Here is a 24,832-nt window from a genome sequence, read left to right on the forward strand (position 1 = left end):
GCACTGGCCTGGGCTGCCTGCTGGATGAGGAGGAGGAGGAGGAGGAGGGGGGGGGGCGAAGGCGCGGGCCTGGCGGGGGAGGGGGACCTGGAGGTGAACCCTACGACGGGCTGCCCTTCTCCTCCCGCTACTACGAGCTGCTGCAGCTGCGGCGCGCTCTGCCCGTGTGGGCCGCCAAGTACAGCTTCATGGAGCACCTGGAGGGCAGCGGCATCGTGCTGGTGTCCGGGGGGGCCCGGCACTGGCAAGAGCACCCAGGTGCGAGGGGGCGGGCCTGGCTGGGGGCTCCCCGCTCAGTCGGGGCAGGGGGTGCGCACGGCCTGGGTGGGTTCTCCTGGGGGCGGGGCCCCGCCTGGTCCATCATGGGGCCTGGCTGGGGGCTCCCCGCTCAGTCGGGGCAGGGGGTGCGCACACGGCCTGGGTGGGTTCTCCTGGGGGCGGGGCCCTGCCGGTCCATCATGGGGCCTGGCTGGGGGCTCCCCGCTCAGTCGGGGCAGGGGGTGCGCACACGGCCTGGGTGGGTTCTCCTGGGGGCGGGGCCCTGCCGGTCCATCATGGGGCCTGGCTGGGGGCTCCCCGCTCAGTCGGGGCAGGGGGTGCGCACACGGCCTGGGTGGGTTCTCCTGGGGGCGGGGCCCCGCCTGGTCCATCATGGGGCCTGGCTGGGGGCTCCCCGCTCAGTCGGGGCAGGGGGGTGCACACACGGCCTGGGTGGGTTCTCCTGGGGGCGGGGCCCCGCCGGCCCATCATGGGGCCTGGCTGGGGGCTCCCCGCTCAGTCGGGGCAGGGGGTGCACACACGGCCTGGGTGGGTTCTCCTGGGGGCGGGGCCCTGCCGGTCCATCATGGGGCCTGGCTGGGGGCTCCCCGCTCAGTCGGGGCAGGGGGTGCGCACACGGCCTGGGTGGGTTCTCCTGGGGGCGGGGCCCCGCCTGGTCCATCATGGGGCCTGGCTGGGGGCTCCCCGCTCAGTCGGGGCAGGGGGTGCGCACACGGCCTGGGTGGGTTCTCCTGGGGCCGGGCCCCGCCTGGTCCATCATGGGGCCTGGCTGGGGGCTCCCCGCTCAGTCGGGGCAGGGGGTGCACACACGGCCTGGGTGGGTTCTCCTGGGGGCGGGGCCCTGCCGGTCCATCATGGGGCCTGGCTGGGGGCTCCCCGCTCAGTCGGGGCAGGGGGTGCACACGGCCTGGGTGGGTTCTCCTGGGGGCGGGGCCCCGCCGGCCCATCATGGGGCCTGGCTGGGAACGGGCTTTCGGTCCCGCGGGCGCCGGCTGGGGAGCAGCAAGGTTGCACTGGCAGCTGCAGGGCCAGTCGTGCCCTTCGCGGGCGGCCAGGGAACCCGAGGGGCTGAGCCTGGCCGAGTGGCCTTCAGGGCCCCAGACGCCTGCAGCCGGCAGCTGGCTTGTCCACAGGCCCCGCGGCTGGTCCCGGTGCAGACCTGCCAAGCTGCAGGCAGCGGGGCCGCTGGCGTTGTGCCCTGTGCGGCATCGGAGCCAGGGCCCCGCCCCAGCCACCTTGGCAGGGCCGCTGGGGCGTTGCCCGGAGACTTTGCCCCGGGGAGGTTTGTTTTGAAGCAGCCGGTGTCCGTGGAGCTGCAGGGGCCGCCTGGGTCCCTGGGGACTATCTCAGGATGTTGCTAGTTGCCTGCGACCTCTCCTGGTGCCCAGGGGGTCAGGCTCCTGGCCACCGGATGGGGGGGGGTCTCTGCCAGGGCCCACCAGCCCCTAGGAGCAGGACTGGCCTACGGGAAAGGGGACCTCGCTTGGAGGGGCCTGGGCGCTTCCCTTGTCTCCGGGGTGGGTGTCTCGCCCCATCAGCGCAGTCTCCGCTCTGCAGCTGGCAGAACCATGTGGGGCAGCCCCCTGTGGCAGTGACCTCTGCCTTCTCCCCGGCCTCCCCTTCTCCTCCCGGCGTGGCAGCGTCCCCGGCCTCCCGGCATGGCAGCGTCCCCGGCCTCCCCTTCTCCTCCCGGCATGGCAGCGTCCCCGGCCTCCCCTTCTCCCCCCCCCCATCTTAGCGTGGGCAGCGTCCCCGGCCTCCTCCCCCCCCCCATCTTAGCATGGCAGCGTCCCCGGCCTCCTCCCCCCCCCCCATCTTAGCATGGCAGCGTCCCCGGCCTCCCCTTCTCCCCCCCTATCTTAGCGTGGCAGCGTCCCCGGCCTCCTCCCCCCCCCCCCCATCTTAGCATGGCAGCGTCCCCGGCCTCCTCCCCCCCCCCCCATCTTAGCATGGCAGCGTCCCCGGCCTCCCCTTCTCCCCCCCTATCTTAGCATGGCAGCGTCCCCGGCCTCCTCCCCCCCCCCCCCCCATCTTAGCATGGCAGCGTCCCCGGCCTCCCCTTCTTCCCCCCCTATCTTAGCGTGGCAGCGTCCCCGGCCTCCTCCCCCCCCCCCATCTTAGCATGGCAGCGTCCCCGGCCTCCCCTTCTTCCCCCCTATCTTAGCGTGGCAGCGTCCCCGGCCTCCCCTTCTTCCCCCCCCCCCATCTTAGCATGGCAGCGTCCCCGGCCTCCCCTTCTTCCCCCCCCCCCCCCCAATCTTAGCGTGGCAGCGTCCCGGCCTCCTTCCCTCTCTCCTCCCCCCTCGCTCTGGGAGGCTCCATTGCTCCAGACTCTCCAGTCCTTTGCCCCGTGGCCGTGGGGCCCACTGCTGCTGTGGGGGTGGCTGGGCAGAGGGAGGCCCCGGGGCGTGGCTGGACTCGACGTGAATGGCACAGCTCAGAGGACGGTGTCTGGGCCAGCTGCACCCCTTGGTTGTGCCCCGCTGGGCCATGTGGGCTGAGCAGTGTGGGGCACGGGTGGCTCTGGCATGGGGCGAGGCCATTGTGCCCTCATGGAGCCCTGCCTGGCCCAGCACCTGCCTGAGCTCCCCATGGCGGCTGCCCTGTCGCTGGGCCCCGGGCCCTGCTCTCCTCCCTCCAGATCCCGCAGTGGTGCGCGGAGTACGCCCTGTCCCAGCAGTTCTCGCACGGCCTGGTGGCCTGCACTCAGCCCCACGGCCTGGCCGCCCTCAGCCTCTCGCTGCGCGTGGCTGACGAGATGGACCTCAACCTGGGCCACGAGGTCGGCTACTGCGTCCCCCACGAGGACTGCTGCAGCCCCGAGACCCTGCTGAGGTGAGCCGGGCACGGCCCCTCCCCTCCCGGGGCGCCCCCCTCGGGCACGGCCCCTCCCCTCCCCTCCCGGCCCCTCCCCCCCTCGGGCACGGCCCCTCCCCTCCCGGGGGCGCCCCCCCTCGGGCACGGCCCCTCCCCTCCCGGGGCGCCCCCCCTCGGGCAGGGGCCTCTCGCCGGGGTGGGCAATGAGTTTTGACCAGAAATCTTTGAAGTGGCCCCAGGGCTGCCCCGGAGGGGCGGGGCCTCAGGAGGAAGGGGCGGAGCCAGGATACTTCTGTGCTTCCCTGCCCACAAACCCTGATTGGCCTGGGGCTGAGGGGGCGGCCAAGTCTCCCCCCTCCCCCGCCAGCTGTTCTGAACAGCCTCTGCCAGTGCCCCCCAACCCCGACCCACAGCTGCTGCCAGCCCTGGGTTCCCCCCGGCCTGCCGGTGCCCCTGGCCCGCAGCTCCTGCTAGCGCAGCCCCCCGCCCTGCCGGTGCCCCTCCCTTCTGCCCTGCCCCCCCCAGCCTGCCAGTGCCCCTCACTCCCCCCCGCAGCCCTGCCCCCCCGTCTCCCCCCCGCCCTGCCGGTGCCCCTCCCTTCTGCCCTGCCCCCCCCAGCCTGCCGGTGCCCCTCACTCCTGCCCTGCCCCCCCACCCTCACTCCCCCCCGCAGCCCAGCCCCACAGGCCGCCCTGGGTGCCCCTGACCTGGCGCTCGGGGCTGCAGGTTCTGCTCGGACGAGATGCTGCTGCGGGAGATGACGTCGGACCCGCTGCTGCGCCAGTACGGCGTCGTGGTGCTGGACGAGGTGGCAGGAGCGCACGGTGCCCACGGACGTGCTGCTGGGGCTGCTCAAGGACGTGCTGTGCCAGCGCCCGGAGCTCCGGCTGGTGGTGGTGACGGTGCCGGCTCTGGAGGAACGGCTCTGGGCTTTCTGCGGGCACCCGCCCCTGGTGCGTGTGCCAGGGCCCAGCCCGCCTGGCCGGCTGCTCTACCAGGACCCGCCGGCGAGGGGCCACGTGGCCGCCGCATGCCGGGCAGTGCTGGACATTCACCGGCGCCAGGACCCCGGCGACGTGCTGCTCTTCCTGGCCAGTGAGCAGGTGGAGACTGGGGGCTGCCAGGACCCCGCCCTGGCAGGGCTTGGGGGGCTGGGCCAAGGACGGGGGGGTCCGGGGGCCCACCTTGGCAGGGCTTGGGGGGCTGGGCCAAGGACGGGGGGCACTGTGGCCCGGGGCCCGCCTTGGCAGGGCTTGGGGGGCTGGGCCAAGGACGGGGGGCACTGTGGCCCGGGGGCCCGCCCTGGCAGGGGCTGGGGGGCTGGGCCAAGGACAGGGGGCCCAGGGGCCGGCCCTGGCAGGGGCTGGGGGGCTGGGCCAAGGACGGGGGGCACTGTGGCCCGGTGGCCGGCCCAGGCAGGGGCTGGGGGGTTGTCTCTCACTATCGGAGCTGCTCCCCTCTCCAGGAAATCCGTGAGTGCTGCGAGACCCTCCGCGTCGAGGCGGAGGCCCTGAACCCCGGGCTGGGCCGCTGCTGGCCCTGCCCCTGCACCCGGGCGTGGGGCGGGCGGCCCAGAAGGTCTACGAGGCGCTGGAGCCGAGCGGCAGCCCCCTGGCCCGGCGCGTCATTGTCACTCACTGGCTGGCGGAGTCGTCCTTCTCCCTGGGCGCCGTGCGCCACGTGGTCGACACGGGGCTGGAGCTGCGCAGTGTGAGTGGGCGCCGGGGCTGCGCTGTGGGACCCCTTGCCAGCTTGCATATGCTCCCTGGGCCCTCGGGGCTCCCGGCTTGTGGGCCCAGGGCTGGCGTTGGGCCTGGGGGCTGTGACGGCGCGTTGGGGGTTCCCCGTCTCCTGCACCCCGAAATGGCACAAACAGACTGCACCAGCCAGTGGAATTGAGGGTGGTTTATTGCTCCTCCAGGATACAGCCCAGCACAGATGTAGTCTGGTTACAGGAACTGGGGCTAAGAGGCCTCAGTGCCCCCCTTGAGATAGGGGAGTCCCAGCCCCCCTCCCCAGCTCCTTCTCCCCTGCTTTCCAGACAGGCACTAACCAGCCCGGGCAGCATCCACCTTCCTTTGTTCCTCTCCATGGGGGGTGTCTGGCCACTGGTTTGCATAGTGACTCATCCTGTTTTGCTGGGTCGTGGTACCCAGCAGCATAGAAACCAGCCAGGTACCCCCACTACGTCACAGGGGCCGTAGCAGCAGGCTGGACCCTCGCCAGGCCCCTCTCAGGCACAGGGGCAGGCAGAGCCCCCTTGGGGGAGGGGAGGTCCCAGCATCCTCCCCCCTGTGCCCGGACTCTTCCCCCCCCCCCTCCCCCCCCCCCCCAGGACAGAGCAGCCCAGGGCCGGCCACAGCTGTGGCTGCCCAGGCCCTGCTGCTCTGGGGTAGCGTCTCTTGTCCGGGCTCCCCACCAGGGGGGCAGCCTGGGGCCTGTCCGTTTCGCGGGGGCCTTGTGTTGATGCGATGCCATGGTGGGGGGGCGTGTACCTCAGTCTCCCCCCTCCCCCCCGGCACTCTGCGCAGGATGGGGGAGAGGCTGGCCATGACTCGCCCCAGATGTGCCTTGGGCCCGGATGCTTGAGGGCCGCAGGCTGGGGAAGGGTCCCTCTCCTCGGGGCTGAGAGGGTCCACGCTGCAGAAGCGCTGTGAGGTCGTGGGGGTGCCGGTAGTCGCTGCTGTAGAGTGTGTGTGTTCTCCCCCCCCGGGTCCCGGTGACAAGAGTCCCCTTGCTCTGGGAGCAGGACCGTGCAGGAGGCGGAGCTGCCTGGGGGCTCGGGGACCAGTTGCTGGGTTGGGGAAGTACGAAGGGAGCAGACTAAGGCGAGCGGGGGGAGGGGTTCAGGGCCAGCGAACCTTTTCCCCACGCGGACTAAGGCTCTGCCCTGGCTCCTATGTCCCTGTCGAGGCTGCGCCGCGCTGTATCCCGGAGAAGCACTCGCGCTGCTACGCTCCTGGCTGGCAGGGAGGGCGGGGCCCAGCGCTGCAGACTGCATGGGCGCTCTGCTAGTCACTGGCCACCAATCGCCTTTGCCCAAAGCCCCGTTTCCCATCCCCACGCCTCTGTGCACGAGCTCTGGCGCCAAGGGGAGCTGGTCCTCGCCCAAGGGGGATACCTGAGCCGCAAAACCCTCCGCTCTTCCGGTTTGCTGGCCAAAAACGCACTCGCGGGGTGGACAGGCCGAGTCTGCAGAGAACCTCTGTAGCGTAGACCTGGCCGGTGGAGCCGCTGGGCCGCGAGGGCGCTGCTTCGTGAACTGGCTCTCCTTGCCGACCAGGGGCTCCCCAGGGCTGGGGCTGGAGCGTCTGGCTGCCGGTCCCGGCCCCAGGAACTCGACTCGTCGGGTAACCCCTAAGAACTCAGCTTAATGGGCTGTTCAGTTCTCCGCTGTGGAACGTCCCCAGGGTGCTGTAGCCACTGGCTCCCCCTCGTCCACGTGCTTGCTGATGACTAGCTGGAGGGGCCCTTTCCCGCCCCAGGCACTTGCCATGCGGACAGTGCTGCTGGCTGGCCCTGGCGCCTGCTGGCTGTCAGAGCCCCTCGAGCGACGCCCGGCAGGACAGCTCCTCCGCTCTGGCCTACGAGGGCGGCTGAGCTGTAGGACTCGCCCGCTGCAGGAACGAATGTAGTGTCTCCGCAGCGGATTCTGCAGGGCCCTGACATTTGGGCTGGGTTCCTGCTTCTGGCGCTCGTCAGAGCCCGTGTTCCCACGGGACGGGCTGCCTCGCCGTGGCAGGCGGCCACTGGGTAGTGACTACGGCAGCTCCGCTGCCAAGCTAGTCCGCAGCGACCACCTCTGGGGCCCGGCCCCGTCTCTTTCCTCGCAGCCAGAACTGGGCAAGGAGCAGGATGTGGGGCTTTCCCTCTAGGCACACAGGCTGCAGGCGGGGAGGAGCCGTGCACGACTAGTGACCTAGTGAAAAGCAGAGATCCACTGGGGCCTGGCTAGGGGAGGGGTGGGACATGCACGACTAGTGACCTAGTGAAAAGCAGAGATCCACTGGGGCTGGGCTAGGGGAGGGGTGGGACATGCACGACTAGTGACCTAGTGAAAAGCAGAGATCCACTGGGGCCGGGCTAGGGGAGGGGTGGGACATGCACGACTAGTGACCTAGTGAAAAGCAGAGACCCACTGGGGCCGGGCTAGGGGAGGGGAGGGACGTGCACGATTAGTGACCTAGTAAAAAGCAGAGACCCACTGGGGCCGGGCTAGGGGAGGGGTGGGACATGCACGATTAGTGACCTAGTGAAAAGCAGAGACCCACTGGGGCCGGGCTAGGGGAGGGGTGGGACATGCACGACTAGTGACCTAGAGAAAAGCAGAGACCGGGCGGGAGGCAGCGCCCCCTAGAGGGGAAGGGTCCGGGGGCCTCTGCTGGTGAGACATGGTACTGCAGCTGTCGGCGCAAAGGGCTGGCCAGGCTGGGGGGCTGTGCCCAGTGGGTCACCAGGAACATGAGCCCCATACTGCCTGGTCTGTCCTGCAGGTTTACAATCCCCGGATCCGTGCGGAGTCCCAGGTGCTGCGGCCCATCAGCAAGAGCCAGGCGGAGCTGCGGAGGCAGCGGGCGGCAGGCAGTCCCCCAGGTGAGAGACCCTCCCCCTCCAGGTGAGAACCTGTGTCCCCCGGGCAGCGGGAGACCCTCCCCCCCAGGTGAGACCCTCCCCCTCCAGGTGAGAACCTGGGTCCCCCGGGCAGCGGGAGACCCTCCCCCCCAGGTGAGACCCTCCCCCTCCAGGTGAGAACCTGGGTCCCCCGGGCAGCGGGAGACCCTCCCCCCCCAGGTGAGACCCTCCCCCTCCAGGTGAGAACCTGGGTCCCCCGGGCAGCGGGAGACCCTCCCCCCCAGGTGAGACCCTCCCCTCCAGGTGAGAACCTGGGTCCCCCGGGCAGCGGGAGACCCTCCCCCCCCAGGTGAGACCCTCCCCCTCCAGGTGAGAACCTGGGTCCCCTGGGCAGCGGGAGACCCTCCCCCAGGTGAGACCCTCCCCCTCCAGGTGAGAACCTGGGTCCCCCGGGCAGCGGGCGGCCCTTCCGGGCGAGAACCTGGGTCTCCTGGGAGGCTTCTCCTCTCGCAGGGAGGGGGGCCACAGGCGGTGCTTGCTGGGGCTGGCAGTGCCTGGGTGCCGAGGGGGAGCTCTCAGCCTGCCTTGGCTCCAGTTTGCTGCCCTGCCCCCCACGGGCGCCCGCCCGCCCCTGGCAGCTCCCCTGTCGTCGCAGGCACCTGCGTGCGTCTCTACTCGGAAGCCGCCTATGAGCAGCGCCCCCCGGCTGCGCCCCCCCGCGTGAGCGAGGCCAACCTGGCCCGCCTGGTGCTGCTGCTCAAGAGACTGGACATCGCGGACATGGGCCAGTGCGACTTCCTCGACCGGCCACGTACGCCGGGGGCAGGGCAGGGTGGGGTGGGGCCCGGGCAGAGGCGGGAGGGGGTGCCCAGCGGGGCAGTCGGGCAGCAGCAGAGGTGGGCGGGCACGGGGCGCTGTGAAGGGGGGTAGGGAGCCCCGGCAGCGTGGTCCCAGCCCCGGGGCCGGGCTGCAGAGCGGAAGAAGGGGCCCTGGGGGTGGACCTGGCTCTGCTGGGAGGTGCCAGGCTGGCTCGGCGCCTTGGCTGACCCCCTGCCCCCACCAGCCCCTGAGTCGCTGATGCAGGCCCTGGAGGACCTGGATTACCTGGCAGCGCTGGACGACGACGGGAACCTCTCGGAGGTGGGGATCATCATGTCGGAGTTCCCCCTGGACCCCCAGCTCGCCAAGGCGCTGCTGGCCTCCTGCCAGTTCGACTGCGTGCATGAGATGCTCACCATGGCCGCCATGCTCACCGGTAGGGCCGGGCCCCTCGGCGCCCAGGGAGCCTCTGGGGCCGGGGCCCTGCTGGCCGCTCGGGTAACCCTCCTGCCTCTCCCCAGCCGCGCCCTGCTTCGTGAGCCCGGCCGGGCGCTCGGAGGGGGCTGTGGCTGCACGCCGGCAGGCCCTGCTGCACCCCGACGGGGACCACTTCACCCTCATCAACGTCTTCAACGCCTCCCAGCAGCGTGAGTGCCCCGCGCTCCGGGCTCTCCATGCTGGTGGGGCCGTGGCAGACGCGGGCAGTCGAGGTGGCATGCCGCTGGGGGAGGGGTCGGCCACGGGAGGGGGAAGACTGCTGGGAGAGGGGGCCGCGGGGGTCTGCTGCTGGCCGCGGGGGGCTGCCGCTGGGGAGGGGGCCGGGGCTGGCTGCTGGGGAGGGGGCCGGGGCTGGCCGCGGCGGGCTGCCGCTGGGGAGGGGGCCGGTGGCTGGCCGCGGGGGGCTGCCGCTGGGGAGGGGGCCGGGGGCTGGCCGCGGGGGGCTGCCGCTGGGGAGGGGGCCGGGCTGGCTGCTGGGGAGGGGGCCGGTGGCTGGCCGTGGGGGGCTGCCGCTGGGGAGGGGGCCGGGGCTGGCTGCTGGGGAGGGGGCCGGAGCTGGCCGCGGGGGGCTGCCGCTGGGAGAGGGGGCCGGTGGCTGGCCACGGGGGTCTGCTGCTGGGAGAGGGGGCCGGTGGCTGGCCGCGGGGGGCTGCCGCTGGGAGAGGGGGCTGGGGGCTGGCCGCGGGGGGCTGCCGCTGGGGAGGGGGCCGGGCTGGCTGCTGGGGAGGGGGCCGGGGCTGGCCGCGGGGGGCTGCCGCTGGGGAGGGGGCCGGGGCTGGCCGCGGGGGGCTGCCGCTGGGGAGGGGCCGGGGCGGGGAGCTGACACCCCTCTCCTGCAGACGAGCCGGCCGAGGGCTGGTGCCAGCAGCACGGGGTGAGCAGCGCCGGGCTGCAGCTGGCAGGCGTGGTGCGGACCGAGCTGCTGGAGGTGATGCAGCGCATCGAGCTGCCCGTCTCGCCCCCTGCCTTCGGCACGGACAGCAACGTGCTCAACCTCAAGCGGGCGCTCCTCTCCGGCTACTTTCTCCAGGTGAGGCCGTGGGGCAGGGCAGCCGTGTGGGTGAGGCTGCCAGGGCCCCGCTTTGTCCGCCCCCCGCTGACCCCCCTGCCCCCACAGGTGGCCCGGGACATCGATGGCTCCGGAAACTACCTGATGCTGACGCACAAGCATGTGGCCACTCTGCCCCCCCACTGCTGCTACGTGCTGCGGAGGCCCCCGCCCCGCCCGCCCCCCTGGGTCTTGTACCACGAGTTCACCATCTCGCAGGACAACTGCCTCAGTGTGGTCTCCCAGATCCAGCCACAGATGTAAGAGGGCGGGAGGGGGGCCTGGCAGGCAGGGGAGTTGGGGGGGGGAGCCGGGGGGCAGCAGGATGGGAAGTCAGAGGGGAAGCAGGGTGGGGCGGGGCTGGCAGGGAGCCGGGGGGCAGCAGGATGGGAAGGGGGGAGGGGAAGCAGGGTGGGGCGGGGCTGGCAGGGAGCTGGGGGGCAGCAGGATGGGAAGGGGGGAGGGGAAGCAGGGTGGGGCGGGGCTGGCAGGGAGCTGGGGGGCAGCAGGATGGGAAGGGGGGAGGGGAAGCAGGGTGGGGAGGGAGGGAGCCCCCCCCCCACTCTGTGCCTGGCTGCAAGGCAGGCCCTGGAGAGGCTGAGGCCAGGACCCACGGGGCATGGGGCCTGCGGGTGGCTGGGCTGTCCCTGGGCGCTGGCCAGCCGCCGCGGGGCAGGGCTGGAGCCGGGCGCTGGGCCCTCACGGCCTCTCCCCGCAGGCTGGCGGAGCTGGCGCCCCAGTACTACCTGAGTAACTTGCCGCCCAGCGAGAGCCGCGACCTGCTCATGGAGCTGCGGGAGAAGGTGCCGGAGGCCGTGGAGCCGGCGCTGGAGGGGGCCGGGGCTGGGGAGGGGGAGGACGGAGACAGGGACGGGTGCACACTCCAGTGACAGAAGGGGACAGGGAGCCCCACCCCTGCTGTCAGCTGCTCTGGATGGGCCGTGCCAGGCTGCCCCCTCATTCTTGGAGCTGCCTCGCCCTAGGGGCCCTCTGCGGCTGCGCCGTGGGGCACAGCCACCTGCCGGGCTGGAGCCGGCCGGCCTGCCCCTCACTCCAGGGCGCTGGCCCTTGCTCGGACTGTGTATAAAGCTTTTCTGTGACCTTGTTCCCGCCTGAGTCCCTCACTCCACTGAGGGTGTGTTCCGCGGAGGGCCCTGGACGGCTGGGGGGTGCAGCCTTCCCCCCCATGGGCCTAGGGCTGGGGGGTGGTTCTGGGCCCTTCTGGCCACTCACCAGAGGCTGCTGGGCCCCAGCTCGCCCCTGCCTGCAGCCACTAGGCCCCTCACCGCCCCGGCGCAGTCTTGCTCTGCGGTGCAGGAGCAGGGCCCAGCTCCTCTCGCTGGCAGGGGACGGAGAGCGGGAAGGCCGGGATCTGGCTATGGGATCCCCCAGCCTGCCCCCCGGCTCCAGCCAGAGGGGACTCTCAGGTGGCAGGTAGAAGAGAAGGGTTATTGGTCCCCAGGGACACAGGAACCCAGCTTGGGGCGGGAGGGGGCCAGTGCCCCAGCTCTGAGCCCCCCCCCCCGACCCCCAGTTTTCTGCTGGCTGGGGGAGGAGGAGTCTAACTCCCAGCCACTGCTCCAGGCAGCGCCCCGCCCCCGCTTCAGGCCCGAGGGGCTGTCCCCCCGCAGCTCGAGGGCCCCGCCGGGGGTGTGAGGCTCGCAAGGGCGCCCCGGCCGCGCAGCCTTTAACTTTACCCTGTTGCCGCCGAGCTGGGCTCCCCTGCGGCCGGCCCGGCCCCCCCCAGGCTGAGAGTGCGGCAGGCCCTGGAGAGCCACGCGGGGGGGCAGCGCCTGGCCCAGCTCCCCCAGGCCGCGGCCGGTGGGGCGGGGCTGGGCTGCCCTGGGGTGGATGGAAATGCCCTGTGAGTCGGGCGGGGGGGCGGCGCCTGGGCCAGCTCCCCCGGGGCGGCCGGCGGGGCGGGGCGGGGCGGGGCTGGGCTGGGCTGCCCTGGGGTGGATGGAAATGCCCTGGAGAGCCACGCGGGGGGGGGCGGCGCCTGGGCCAGCTCCCCGGGCGGCCGGCGGGGCGGGGCTGGGCTGGGCTGCCCTGGGGTGGATGGAAATGCCCTGTGAGTCGGGCGGGGGGGGCGGCGCCTGGGCCAGCTCCCCCGGGCCGGCCGGCGGGGCGGGGCGGGGCTGCCCTGCCCTGGGGTGGATGGAAATGCCCTGTGAGTCGGGCGGGGGGGCGGCGCCTGGGCCAGCTCCCCCCGGGCGGCCGGCGGGGCGGGGCTGGGCTGCCCTGCCCTGGGGTGGATGGAAATGCCCTGTGAGTCGGGCGGGGGGGGGCAGCGCCTGGGCCAGCTCCCCCGGGCGGCCGGCGGGGCGGGGCTGGGCTGGGCTGCCCTGGGGTGGATGGAAATTGCCGTGAGTCGGGCGGGGGGGGCCCTGGAAGCGGGACTGCCCCCGGCACGCTGCCTTCCCTGGAAGTGCTGGGGAAGCAGCGCGCTCAGCAGCGGGCGGCCCTCCCACAGGGGAAGCTGTGGTCTGAGGGCTGGGGCCCCCTGGCTCCGCTGGGCCCAGGGCCGTCAGGCCGCTCCCTGCAGGCTGGCAGCTCGGGGCCCTGCCCAGCCTGGGCGGCCCCATGGCGGAGGGGCTGCCAGCTTGTGCTGAGCAGGGGGCCCTCCCAGGGACAGCAGCAGGCTGTGCCCCTCTAGGCCTGCCCCCCGCCTCCTGCCCTGGGGGTCCCCCCACTCCCTGGCCACGTGCCCCAGATGCTGCCCCATTCCCACTTGGCACCAGGTGTGTCCTTGAGCGGCGCCTGCAGGGGAGCGGTTCCCAGGCCGCGGTGGCCAGTCAGACGGGCGAATCCAGCGGGGACCAGGCCGGGGCGGGTGGGCCTAGCTGAGGCCAGGAGCAATGAGCCAAGACCCCCAGCAGCGATCAGGCAGCCAGTGCCCAGCCGCCCTCCCTGGGGGCCACAGCTGAGACCCGGCAGGGCAGGGGGCTGCTGGCCTCAGTGCCCCGCCCAAGCCTGCCCCAAGGTAATGCTACGGGGAGCTCGCTGCTGGCTCCCGAGGCCCTGCTCAGAGGGCAGCCCATCACGGGGGCGAGGCACAGGCTGGCCCGTGGGGGTCTCGGCTCCAGAGGGGCCTGTCCGCCCCAGCGCCAGGGCTGGCCTCCTGCTCCGTCCACGGCTCAGGGCAGCTGGCAGGTGGGATGGGGGCGGTTGACTGGCACCCAAGGCAGGAGGCAACGGCAGGACCCCAGCCCTGGCCACGCGGCAGCTCCTGGCAGGGCCGGTGGCCGGCTGGGGTGGGCCGAACAGCTGTGGCCAGGACAGCCCCGCCTGCTGGCCCGGGGGCGCCGGGAAGTGCCGGGCAGGAAGCTGGCGAGGGATGCGAAAGCGGCTGAGGCACGCGTGGTCACTGTGGTGGCCTCAGACTTCCCGGCTGTGGCGCAGGTGCCCCTGCGAGGGCAGAGCCGTGGCGAAGTGGGAATGGTCTGTAATCGCCTTAGGGCGGGGGAGGGCCCTGCGTGTGCCTCAGTTTCCCCTAATGCTGCACTGCCGGAAGGCTGTTGGCTCTCATGCAGGGGGTGGGTGCAGGCCCCAGCGCCTGGGCCTTGGCCCCCCCCTCCTTGAAAAGAAGCAACCAGCCCAGAGGCCAGCTGCCGCCACCCCAGGGATTGGACCTGGGGGCAGGGCGCTCACCTGCAGTCTGCCAAGGAGCGCAGACGGACGCCTGGCTGGGCCGAGCCCGTCCCAAGGGCTCCCTGCTGCCTGGCTGGGCTCTGGGCGGCAAGGGGGGCTGGACCCACAGCTCGCTGGCTGCCCGGTGCCACCACGTGCCCAGAGGGGTTGGCAGCTGCAGGGACGCAGCTCAAGCCTGCCAGGGCACCCGGGGACTGGGAGTAACAAGCGGCCCTTGCTTGGGGCCAGGCCCCTCACCCTGCAGAAGCAAGAGGGACGCCGGGCTTGCTGGGGGCCCTGTGGGGCTGAGGCTCCTCGCTGGGGTCCCGGTGGGGCTGGGGCTCCTTGCAGGGAGCCCTGCAGCTCCCTGTGGGGCCGGGCTCGCTGGGGGCCCTGTGGCTCCCTGTGGGGCCGGGCTCGCTGGGGGCCCTGTGGCTCCCCGTGGGGCTGGGCTTCTCGCTGGGGGCCTTGTGGCTCCCCCGTGGGGCTGGGCTCCTCGCTGGGGGCCCGGTGGGGCTAGGCTCCCCGTGGGGCTAGGCTCCTCGCTGGGGGCCCGGTGGGGCTGGGCTCTCCGCGGGGCTGGGGCTCCTCGCTGGGGGCCTGGTGGGGCTGGGCTCCCCGTGGGGCCAGGCTCCTCGCTGGGGGCCCTGTGGCTCCCTGTGGGGCCGGGCTCGCTGGGGGCCCTGTGGCTCCCCGTGGGGCCGGGCTCCCCGTGGGGCCTGTGGCCCTCGCTGGGGGCCCGGTGGGGCTGGGCTCCCCGTGGGGCTGGGCTCTTCGCTGGGGGCCCTGTGGCTCCCTGTGGGGCTTGGCTCCTCGCTGGGGGCCCTGCGGGGCTGGGCTTGCTGGGGGCCCTGTGGCTCCCATGGGGCCGGGCTCCTCGCTGGGGGCCCTGCGGGGCTGGGCTTGCTGGGGGCCCTGTGGCTCCCCATGGGGCCGGGCTCCTCGCTGGGGGCCCTGCGGGGCTGGGCTTGCTGGGGGCCCTGTGGCTCCCCATGGGGCCGGGCTCCTCGCTGGGGGCCCTGCGGGGCTGGGCTTGCTGGGGGCCCGGTGGGGCTGGGCTCCCCGTGGGGCTGGGCTCCTCGCTGGGGGCCTGGTGGGGCTGGGTTCCCGGTGAGGCTGGGGCTCCTTGCAGGGAGCCCTGCAGCTCCCCATGGGGCCGAGCTCGCTGGGGGCCCTGTGGGCCCTGTGGCTCCCCGTGGGGCTGGGCTCCTCGCTGGGCTCCTCGTGGGGCTAGGCTCCTCGCTGGGGGCCCGGTGGGGCTGGGCTCCCCGTGGGGCTGGGCTCCTCGCTGGGGGCCCGGTGGGGCTGGGCTCCCCGTGGGGCTGGGCTGGGGGGCCCAGTGGGGCTGGGCTTCTCATGGGGCCGGGCTCCCCGTGGGGCCAGGCTCCTCGCTGGGGGCCCTGTGGCTCCCTGTGGGGCCAGGCTCGCTGGGGGCCCTGTGGCTCCCTGTGGGGCCGGGCTCCTCGCTGGGGGCCCTGTGGCTCTCCGTGGGGCCGGGCTCCTCGCTGGGGGCCCTGTGGCTCCCTGTGGGGCCGGGCTCGCTGGGGGCCCTGTGGCTCCCTGTGGGGCCGGGCTCCTTGCTGGGGGCCCTGTGGCTCCCTGTGGGGCCGGGCTCGCTGGGGGCCCTGTGGCTCCCTGTGGGGCCGGGCTCGCTGGGGGCCCTGTGGCTCCCTGTGGGGCCGGGCTCCTCGCTGGGGGCCCTGTGGCTCCCTGTGGGGCCGGGTCTCCCTCGCTGGGGGCCCTGTGGCTCCCTGTGGGGCCGGGCTCCTCGCTGGGGGGCCCTGCGGGGCTGGGGCTCCTCGCTGGGGGCCCTGTGGCTCCCTGTGGGGCCGGGCTCCTCGCTGGGGGCCCTGTGGCTCCCTGTGGGGCCGGGCTCCTCGCTGGGGGCCCTGCGGGGCTGGGGCTCCTCGCTGGGGGCCCGGTGGCTCCCTGTGGGGCCGGGCTCCTCGCTGGGGGCCCTGCGGGGCTGGGGCTCCTCGCTGGGGGCCCGGTGGCTCCCTGTGGGGCCGGGCTCCTTGCTGGGGGCCCTGTGGCTCCCCGTGGGGCCGGGCTCCTCGCTGGGGGCCCGGTGGCTCCCCGTGGGGCCGGGCTCCTCGCTGGGGGCCCGGTGGCTCTCCGTGGGGCTGGGCTCCTCGCTGGGGGCCCGGTGGGGCCGGGCTCCTCGCTGGGGGCCCGGTGGCTCCCCGTGGGGCCGGGCTCCTCGCTGGGGGCTCCGTGGTCTGGGCCCAGCCCAGCTGGTTTCTCCAGCTTTCTCTCTTCTGAGAATTGCTGCAGGTGGTTCTGTGGTTTCTCTGGCTTCCCCCTTCTGCGCCGTGGGGCTGCCCCACGGGCCGGGCTGTATATAAAGGGCAGCGCGGAGCCCCAGCTCCAGCCGAGCCACCAACTCCCGCCTGCAAGGTAGGCCCCGGGCAGCCCTGGGACAAGGGCACGGCTGGGGGGGGGCTGCAGTTAGGGGCTGGGGAGGGAGCCCGCCCCCTGCAGGCTCCGAGGGGCAGAGTCTGTCTGACCCCTTCATGCTCCCTTATTCGTGGGGCTCCCCCAGTGCTGGGCCCCACATCCCCAGCCCCCCGCCTGCCTTAGCCCATCACCCCATCCCCCTTCACAGCCCAGCCCCCCGCCCGCCCCAGAGCCGCTTCCCGTGGCCCCTCTGCCAGCCCCAGCCCAGGGCATAACCCCCCCCCTGCCTGGCTGGCACAGCCCCCCCCACCCTGCCCGGCTGGCACAGCCCCCCCCAGATCAGCGCCCCCCCCCTGCCCAGCTGGCACAGCCCCCCCCACCCTGCCTGGCTGGCACAGCCCCCCCCCACCCAGATCAGCGCCCCCCCCCCCCGCCCAGCTGGCACAGCCCCCCCCAGATCAGCGCACCCCCCGCCCGGCTGGCACAGCCCCCCCACCCTGCCTGGCTGGCACAGCCCCCCCCCCACCCAGATCAGCGCCCCCCCCGCCCGGCTGGCACAGCCCCCCCCACCCTGCCTGGCTGGCACAGCCCCCCCCACCCAGATCAGCGCCCCCCCCTGCCCGGCTGGCACAGCCCCCCCCAGATCAGCGCCCCCCCCTGCCCAGCTGGCACAGCCCCCCCCACCCTGCCCGGCTGGCACAGCCCCCCCCCCCAGATCAGCGCCCCACCCTGCCCGGCTGGCACAGCCCCCCCCAGATCAGCGCCCCACCCTGCCCGGCTGGCACAGTCCCCCCCAGATCAGCACCCCCCCGCCCGGCTGGCACGGCCCCACTGGGCATGTCACAGACTGAGGGTCCCGGCTGCACTCAGGGCTCCCCGTGGCCGTGCCCGGTGACTGGGCGCCCCCCAGGCTGTGGCCGTGGCCGTGCGACGCGCTCACCCTGCCCTTCTGCAGATGCTGGCGCTGGTGGCCCTGGCGCAGGTGTTGTGCCTGGCTCCTGCCGCAGCCCTGGCCAGCTTCCCCAGCAAGTGTGAGTCATGGGAGCCCTCCCCACCTTCCATGGGAGGACCTGGCTGGGGGGGGCAGGTGCGGAGGGAGGGAACGTCTGGTCCGTGGGGGGGGCCAGGTGCGGGGGGAGGGAACGTCTGGCCCATGGGGGGGGCAGGTACGGGGGGAGGGAACGTCTGGCCCATGGGGGGGGGGGCAGGTACGGGGGGAGGGAACGTCTGGCCCGTGGGGGGGGGGCGCGCCAGGTGCGGGGTGAGGGAACGTCTGGCCCATGGGGGGGGGCAGGTATGGGGGGGAGGGAACGTCTGGCCCGTGGGGGGGGGGGGCAGGCGCGGAGGGAGGGAACGTCTGGCCCGTGGGGGGGGGGGCAGGCGCGGAGGGAGGGAACGTCTGGCCCGTGGGGGGGGGGGCAGGCGCGGAGGGAGGGAACGTCTGGCCCGTGGGGGGGGGGGGAGGCGCGGAGGGAGGGAACGTCTGGCCCGTGGGGGGGGGGGGGCAGGCGCGGAGGGAGGGAACGTCTGGCCCGTGGGGGGGGGGGGGCAGGCGCGGAGGGAGGGAACGTCTGGCCCGTGGGGGGGGGGGGCAGGCGCGGAGGGAGGGAACGTCTGGCCCGTGGGGGGGGGGGGGGCAGGCGCGGAGGGAGGGAACGTCTGGCCCGTGGGGGGGGGGGCAGGCGCGGAGGGAGGGAACGTCTGGCCCGTGGGGGGGGGGGCAGGCGCGGAGGGAGGGAACGTCTGGCCCGTGGTGGGGGGGGGGGCAGGTGCGGAGGGAGGGAACGTCTGGCCCGTGGTGGGGGGGGGGGCAGGTGCGGAGGGAGGGAACGTCTGGCCCGTGGGGGGGGGGGGGCGCCAGGTGCGGGGGCAGGGAACGTCTGGCCCGTGGGGGGGGGCAGGCGCGGGGGGAGGGAACGTCTGGCCCGTGGGGGGGGGGCAGGCGCGGGGGGAGGAACGTCTGGCCCGTGGGGGGGGGGGGCAGGCGCGGAGGGAGGGAACGTCTGGCCCGTGGGGGGGGGCAGGCGCGGGGGGAGGGAACGTCTGGCCCGTGGGGGGGACCCAGGCGCGGGGGGAGGGAACGTCTGGCCCGTGGGGGGGGGGCAGGCGCGGGGGGAGGGAACGTCTGGCCCGTGGGGGGGACCCAGGCGCGGGGGGAGGGAACGTCTGGCCCGTGGGGGGGGGGCAGGCGCGGGGGGAGGGAACGTCTGGCCCGTGGGGGGGGGGGCAGGCGCGGGGGGGAGGGAACGTCTGGCCCGTGGGGGGGGCAGCGCGGGGGGAGGGAACGTCTGGCCCGTGGGGGGGGGGGGCAGGCGCGGAGGGAGGGAACGTCTGGCCCGTGGGGGGACCCAGGCGCGGGGGGGAGGGAACGTCTGGCCCGTGGGGGGGGGGCAGGCGCGGGGGGGAGGGAACGTCTGGCCCGTGGTGGGGGGGGGCAGGCGCGGGGGGAGGGAACGTCTGGCCCGTGGGGGGGGAGGCGTGGGGGGAGGGAAGTGGGGGGCAGAGGGCACCGTGCCAGGGCTGTGACGCGGCGGGGGCCCCTCTCCCCAGTTCTGGTCGGGGAGGTGAGCGGCCAGCTGGCGGTGACCTGCGACGCCCCCCAGGAGAAGGTGACGTGGCGGCAGAACGGGGACCCCGAGATCATGGCCGAGCACCGCGCCGCCGGCCGCACCCTCACGCTGCAGGGCCTGGACCTGCCGGCCACCGGCAACTACAGCTGCTGGCGCGGCGCCCGCCTGCTGGACTCCACCTACGTGGTGCTCAGCGACCCGCACTACCCCCTGCTGCTGGGCACCCCCGGGGCCTGCGGGGGGGGCACGTTTCGCAGGGGGCAGGTGGAGGGTGAGCGCCAGGAATTCCAGCTCCGGGGGGTGCGCACCAGCCGAGGAGCGGGGGGCTCGGGGCGGGCAGGGGGGCGGGGGCAGGGGCAGCGGCCCAGGAGGGAGCCGAGGGGGCGAGGAAATGGGGGGCTCGGGGCGGGCAGGGCGGCGGGGGCAGGGGCAGCGGCCCAGGAGGGAGCCGAGGGGGGGAGGAAATGGGGGGCTCGGGGCGGGCAGGGCAGCGGCCCAGGAGGGAGCCGAGGGGGGGAGGAAATGGGGGGCTCGGGGCGGGCAGGGCGGCGAGGGCAGGGGCAGCGGCCCAGGAGGGAGCCGAGGGGGGGAGGAAATGGGGGGCTCGGGGCGGGCAGGGGCGGCGGCCCAGGAGGGAGCCCGGGGGGGGAGGAAATGGGGGGCTCGGGGCGGGCAGGGCGGCGGCCCAGGGGAGAGCCCGGGGGGGGAGGAAATGGGGGGGCTCGGGGCGGGCAGGGCGGCGGCCCAGGGGGGAGCCCGGGGGGGAGGAAATGGGGGGCTCGGGGCGGGCAGGGGCAGCGGCCCAGGAGGGAGCCGAGGGGGCGAGGAAATGGGGGGCTCGGGGCGGGCAGGGGGGCAGGGGCAGGGGCAGCGGCCCAGGAGGGAGCCGAGGGGGGCGAGGAAAATGGGGGGCTCGGGGCGGGGCAGGGCAGCGGCCCAGGAGGGAGCCGAGGGGGGGAGGAAATGGGGGGCTCGGGGCGGGCAGGGCGGCGGGGGCAGGGGCAGCGGCCCAGGAGGGAGCCGAGGGGGGGAGGAAATGGGGGGGCTCGGGGCGGGCAGGGCGGCGGGGGCGGGGGCAGCGGCCCAGGAGGGAGCCGAGGGGGGGAGGAAATGGGGGGCTCGGGGCGGGCAGGGCAGCGGCCCAGGAGGGAGCCGAGGGGGGGAGGAAATGGGGGGCTCGGGGCGGGCAGGGCGGCGGGGGGCGGGGGCAGCGGCCCAGGAGGGAGCCGAGGGGGCGAGGAAATGGGGGGCTCGGGGCGGGCAGGGCGGCGGCCCAGGGGGGGAGCCCGGGGGGGGCGAGGAAACGGGGGGCTCGGGGCGGGCAGGGGCAGCGGCCCAGGAGGGAGCCGAGGGGGGGAGGAAATGGGGGGCTCGGGGGCGGGCAGGGCGGCGGGGGCAGGGGCAGCGGCCCAGGAGGGAGCCCGGGGGGGGCGAGGAAATGGGGGGCTCGGGGCGGGCAGGGCAGCGGCCCCAGGAGGGAGCCCGGGGGGGGAGGAAATGGGGGGCTCGGGGCGGGCAGGGCGGCGGGGGCAGGGGCAGCGGCCCAGGAGGGAGCCCGGGGGGGAGGAAATGGGGGGCTCGGGGCGGGCAGGGCAGCGGCCAGGAGGGAGCCCGGGGGGAGGAAATGGGGGGCTCGGGGCGGGCAGGGCAGCGGCCCAGGGGGGAGCCCGGGGGGGGAGGAAATGGGGGGCTCGGGGCGGGCAGGGCAGCGGCCCAGGGGGGAGCCCGGGGGGGAGGAAATGGGGGGCTCGGGGCGGGCAGGGCAGCGGCCCAGGGGGGAGCCCGGGGGGAGGAAATGGGGGGCTCGGGGCGGGCAGGGCAGCGGCCCAGGGGGGAGCCCGGGGGGGGAGGAAATGGGGGGCTCGGGGCGGGCAGGGCGGCGGGGCGGGGCAGGGGCAGCGGCCCAGGAGGGAGCCGAGGGGGGGAGGAAATGGGGGGCTCGGGGCGGGCAGGCAGCGGCCAGGGGGGAGCCCGGGGGGAGGAAATGGGGGGCTCGGGGCGGGCAGGGCGGCGGCCCAGGAGGGAGCCCGGGGGGGGGGAGGAAATGGGGGGCTCGGGGCGGGCAGGGCAGCGGCCCAGGGGGGAGCCCGGGGGGGGGAGGAAATGGGGGGCTCGGGGCGGGCAGGGCGGCGGCCCAGGAGGGAGCCCGGGGGGGGGAGGAGAATGGGGGGCTCGGGGCGGTCAGGGCGGCGGCCCAGGAGGAAGCCCGGGGGGGCGGGGACCCAGCCGGGCTCTGGGCAGGGGAGGCCACTGGCTGCGCTGACCCGCCCTGCCCCCAGGCCGCGCCGTGACCTGCCAGGCGGAGTCCTACAGCGGCGAGCTGACCTGCTCCTGGACCGCGCTGCGCCGCGCCGCCTTCCGCGCGCGCATCTCCCGCCGGTGAGCGCCCCGCCCCCTTGCCTGGCCCACTGCCCCCGGCCCCGCCCTCAGCCCCACCCACTGCCCCCGGCTCCGCCCACTGCCCCCAGCCGGGCCCCGCCCCTCAGCCCCACCCACTGCCTCCGGCTCCGCCCACTGCCCCCAGCCGGGCCCCGCCCCTCACCCCACCCACTGCCTCCGGCTCCACCCACTGCCCCCCAGCCGGGCCCCGCCCCTCAGCCCCACCCACTGCCTCCGGCTCCACCCACTGCCCCCCAGCCGGGCCCCGCCCCTCACCCTACCCACTGCCTCCGGCTCCACCCACTGCCCCCCAGCCGGGCCCCGCCCCTCAGCCCCACCCACTGCCTCCGGCTCCACCCACTGCCCCCCAGCGGGCCCCGCCCCTCAGCCCCACCCACTGCCTCCGGCTCCGCCCACTGCCCCCCAGCCGGGCCCCGCCCCTCACCCTACCCACTGCCTCCGGCTCCGCCCACTGCCCCCCAGCCGGGCCCCGCCCCTCAGCCCCACCCACTGCCTCCGGCTCCGCCCACTGCCCCCCCAGCCGGCCCCGCCCTCAGCCCCACCCACTGCCTCCGGCTCCGCCCACTGCCCCCCAAGCGGGCCCCGCCCCTCAGCCCCACCCACTGCCTCCGGCTCCACCCACTGCCCCCCAGCCGGGCCCCCGCCCCTCAGCCCCACCCACTGCCACTGCCCCCCAGCCTCCGGCTCCGCCCCTCACCCCCCCCACTGCCTCCGGCTCCGCCCACTGCCCCCCAGCCGGGCCCCCGCCCCTCAGCCCCACCCACTGCCCCCGGCTCCGCCCACTGCCCCCCCAGCCGGGCCCCGCCCCTCAGCCCCAGCCCACTGCCTCCGGCTCTGCCCACTGCCCCCCAGCCGGGCCCCGCCCCTCAGCCCCACCCACTGCCCCCCAGCCGGGCCCCGCCCCTCAGCCCCACCCACTGCCCCCGGCTCCGCCCACTGCCCCCCAGCCGGGCCCCGCCCCTCACCCCCACCCACTGCCTCCGGCTCCGCCCACTGCCCCCCAAGCGGGCCCCGCCCCTCACAGCCCCCCCAGCCTCCGGCTCCGCCCACTGCCCCCCAGCCTCCGGCTCCGCCCCTCACCCCCCCCACTGCCTCCGGCTCCGCCCACTGCCCCGCCCCATCCAGACTGTGCCCCTCACGCCACCCACTGTCTATGACTCTGCCCCATTGTCCTGCCCTGCTACTTGCAGGCCCGGCTCATCCTGCCTCTGGCCCCACTGTCCAGGCCGGACCTCACTGCCCACTAGGCCGCCCAGCCCACTTCAACTGCCCCCTGCTCTTCCACAGCCCCGGTGCCCCCGGGCCATGGCTGCATGTGGACGGGGCCGCGCAGCAGGACCCGGACCAGCCTCGGCTCTTCACGGTGACCCTGCGGGACGGGACCTTCTGCCCCTTCGCCGAGGAGTCCAGGATGCTGGAGCTGGAGCTGGAGGGCATCTCGAACGAGAGCTTCGTGAGCGCCACCTGCCGCCTCTTCCTCCGGGACATCGGTGGGTCCGCCTGAGAGCCCCGCGCCAGGGGGCTGGCACCCCGCTGCCCCAGCGCCCCCCGCATGGGCACCAGGGCTCCCACAGCCCCTCTGCCCGAGAGCCCCGCTGCCCCAGCGCCCCCGCATGGGCACCGGGGCTCCCACAGCCCCTCTGCCCGAGAGCCCCGCTGCCCCAGCGCCCCCCCGCATGGGCACCAGGGCTCCCACAGCCCCTCTGCCCGAGAGCCCCGCTGCCCCAGCGCCCCCCCGCATGGGCACCAGGGCTCCCACAGCCCCTCTGCCCGACAGGCCCCCTCTGCCCCAGCGCCCCCCGCATGGGCACCAGGGCTCCCACAGCCCCTCTGCCCGACAGCCCCTCTGCCCCAGCGCCCCCCGCATGGGGCACCGGGGCTCCCACAGCCCCTCTCCCCCGAGAGCCCCGCTGCCCCAGCGCCCCCGCATGGGTACCAGGGCTCCCACAGCCCCTCTGCCCGACAGCCCCTCTGCCCCAGCGCCCCCCGCATGGGCACCAGGGCTCCCACAGCCCCTCTGCCCGAGAGCCCCTCTGCCCCAGCGCCCCCCGCATGGGCACCAGGGCTCCCACAGCCCCTCTCCCCGAGAGCCCCTCTGCCCCAGCGCCCCCCGCATGGGCACCAGGGCTCCCACAGCCCCTCTGCCCGAGAGCCCCGCTGCCCCAGCGCCCCCGCATGGGCACCGGGGCTCCCACAGCCCCTCTCCCCGAGAGCCCCTCTGCCCCAGCGCCCCCCGCATGGGCACCAGGGCTCCCACAGCCCCTCTCCCCGAGAGCCCCTCTGCCCCAGCGCCCCCCGCATGGGCACCAGGGCTCCCACAGCCCCTCTGCCCGAGAGCCCCTCTGCCCCAGCGCCCCCCGCATGGGCACCAGGGCTCCCACAGCCCCTCTCCCCGAGAGCCCCTCTGCCCCAGCGCCCCCCCGCATGGGCACCAGGGCTCCCACAGCCCCTCTGCCCGAGAGCCCCGCTGCCCCAGCGCCCCCGCATGGGCACCGGGGCTCCCACAGCCCCTCCGCCCGAGAGCCCCGCTGCCCCCAGCGCCCCCCCGCATGGGCACCAGGGCTCCCACAGCCCCTCTGCCCGAGAGCCCCGCTATCCCAGCGCCCCCCGCATGGGCACCAGGGCTCCCACAGCCCCTCTGCCCGAGAGCCCCGCTGCCCCAGCGCCCCCCCCGCATGGGCACCAGGGCTCCCACAGCCCCTCTGCCCGAGAGCCCCTCTGCCCCAGCGCCCCCCGCATGGGCACCAGGGCTCCCACAGCCCCTCTGCCCGAGAGCCCTGCTACCCCAGCGCCCCCCGCATGGGCACCAGGGCTCCCACAGCCCCTCTGCCCGAGAGCCCCGCTACCCCAGCGCCCCCCCGCATGGGCACCAGGGCTCCCACAGCCCCTCTGCCCGAGAGCCCCGCTGCCCCAGTGCCCCCCCCCCGCATGGGCACCAGGGCTCCCACAGCCCCTCTGCCCGAGAGCCCCGCTGCCCCAGGGCCCCCCGCATGGGCACCAGGGCTCCCACAGCCCCTCTGCCCGAGAGCCCCGCTACCCCAGCGCCCCCCGCATGGGGCACCAGGGCTCCCACAGCCCCTCTGCCCGAGAGCCCCGCTGCCCCAGCGCCCCCCCCCCGCATGGGCACCAGGGCTCCCACAGCCCCTCTGCCCGAGAGCCCCGCTGCCCCAGGGCCCCCCGCATGGGCACCAGGGCTCCCACAGCTCCTCTGCCCGAGAGCCCTGCTACCCCAGCGCCCCCGCATGGGCACCAGGGCTCCCACAGCCCCTCTGCCCGAGAGCCCCGCTGCCCCAGGGCCCCCCGCATGGGCACCAGGGCTCCCACAGCCCCTCTGCCCGAGAGCCCCGCTACCCCAGCGCCCCCCCCCGCATGGGCACCAGGGCTCCCACAGCCCCTCTGCCCGAGAGCCCCGCTGCCCCAGCGCCCCCCCCGCATGGGCACCAGGGCTCCCACAGCCCCTCTGCCCGACAGCCCCTCTGCCCCAGCGCCCCCCGCATGGGCACCAGGGCTCCCACAGCCCCTCCGCCCGAGAGCCCCGCTGCCCCAGCGCCCCCGCATGGGCACCAGGGCTCCCACAGCCCCTCCGCCCGAGAGCCCCGCTGCCCCAGCGCCCCCGCATGGGCACCAGGGCTCCCACAGCCCCTCCGCCCGAGAGCACCTCTGCCCCAGCGCCCCCCGCATGGGCACCAGGGCTCCCACAGCCCCTCTGCCCGAGAGCCCCGCTGCCCCAGCGCCCCCCGCATGGGCACCAGGGCTCCCACAGCCCCTCTGCCCGAGAGCCCCGCTGCCCCAGCGCCCCCCC

General features: G+C 75.5%; 2 protein-coding genes across 2 annotated transcripts in view; both read left to right on the forward strand.

The window, feature by feature from the left end:
• Window positions 1-5: 5 nt before the first annotated feature.
• Window positions 6-11,138, forward strand: DQX1 (DEAQ-box RNA dependent ATPase 1; the record flags this gene model as incomplete). The annotated part of the gene is given in 16 exon segments (XM_075918331.1): window positions 6-47; window positions 49-94; window positions 97-227; window positions 229-258; window positions 2,921-3,114; window positions 3,823-3,907; window positions 3,909-4,199; window positions 4,562-4,616; window positions 4,619-4,806; window positions 7,590-7,689; window positions 8,324-8,479; window positions 8,732-8,923; window positions 9,009-9,134; window positions 9,825-10,015; window positions 10,103-10,293; window positions 10,752-11,138. Coding segments are annotated over 16 exon segments (2,190 nt in total), but the record flags the coding sequence as incomplete, so codon positions are not given.
• A 4,813-nt stretch (window positions 11,139-15,951) lies between these two features.
• LOC142825976 (interleukin-12 subunit beta-like) overlaps window positions 15,952-24,832 on the forward strand; it is a 31,696-nt gene continuing 22,815 nt past the window's right edge. Inside the window, exons 1-5 of the mRNA XM_075918333.1 lie at window positions 15,952-16,060; window positions 17,016-17,091; window positions 18,611-18,901; window positions 20,910-21,009; window positions 22,318-22,520. Of these exons, the coding sequence (XP_075774448.1) occupies window positions 17,016-17,091; window positions 18,611-18,901; window positions 20,910-21,009; window positions 22,318-22,520 (670 nt within the window). The 5' untranslated portion in view covers window positions 15,952-16,060. The remainder of the gene's footprint in view (window positions 16,061-17,015; window positions 17,092-18,610; window positions 18,902-20,909; window positions 21,010-22,317; window positions 22,521-24,832) is intronic.

This window comes from Pelodiscus sinensis, unplaced genomic scaffold (assembly GCF_049634645.1).
Source record: "Pelodiscus sinensis isolate JC-2024 unplaced genomic scaffold, ASM4963464v1 ctg174, whole genome shotgun sequence".
Lineage (NCBI taxonomy): Eukaryota > Metazoa > Chordata > Testudines > Trionychidae > Pelodiscus > Pelodiscus sinensis.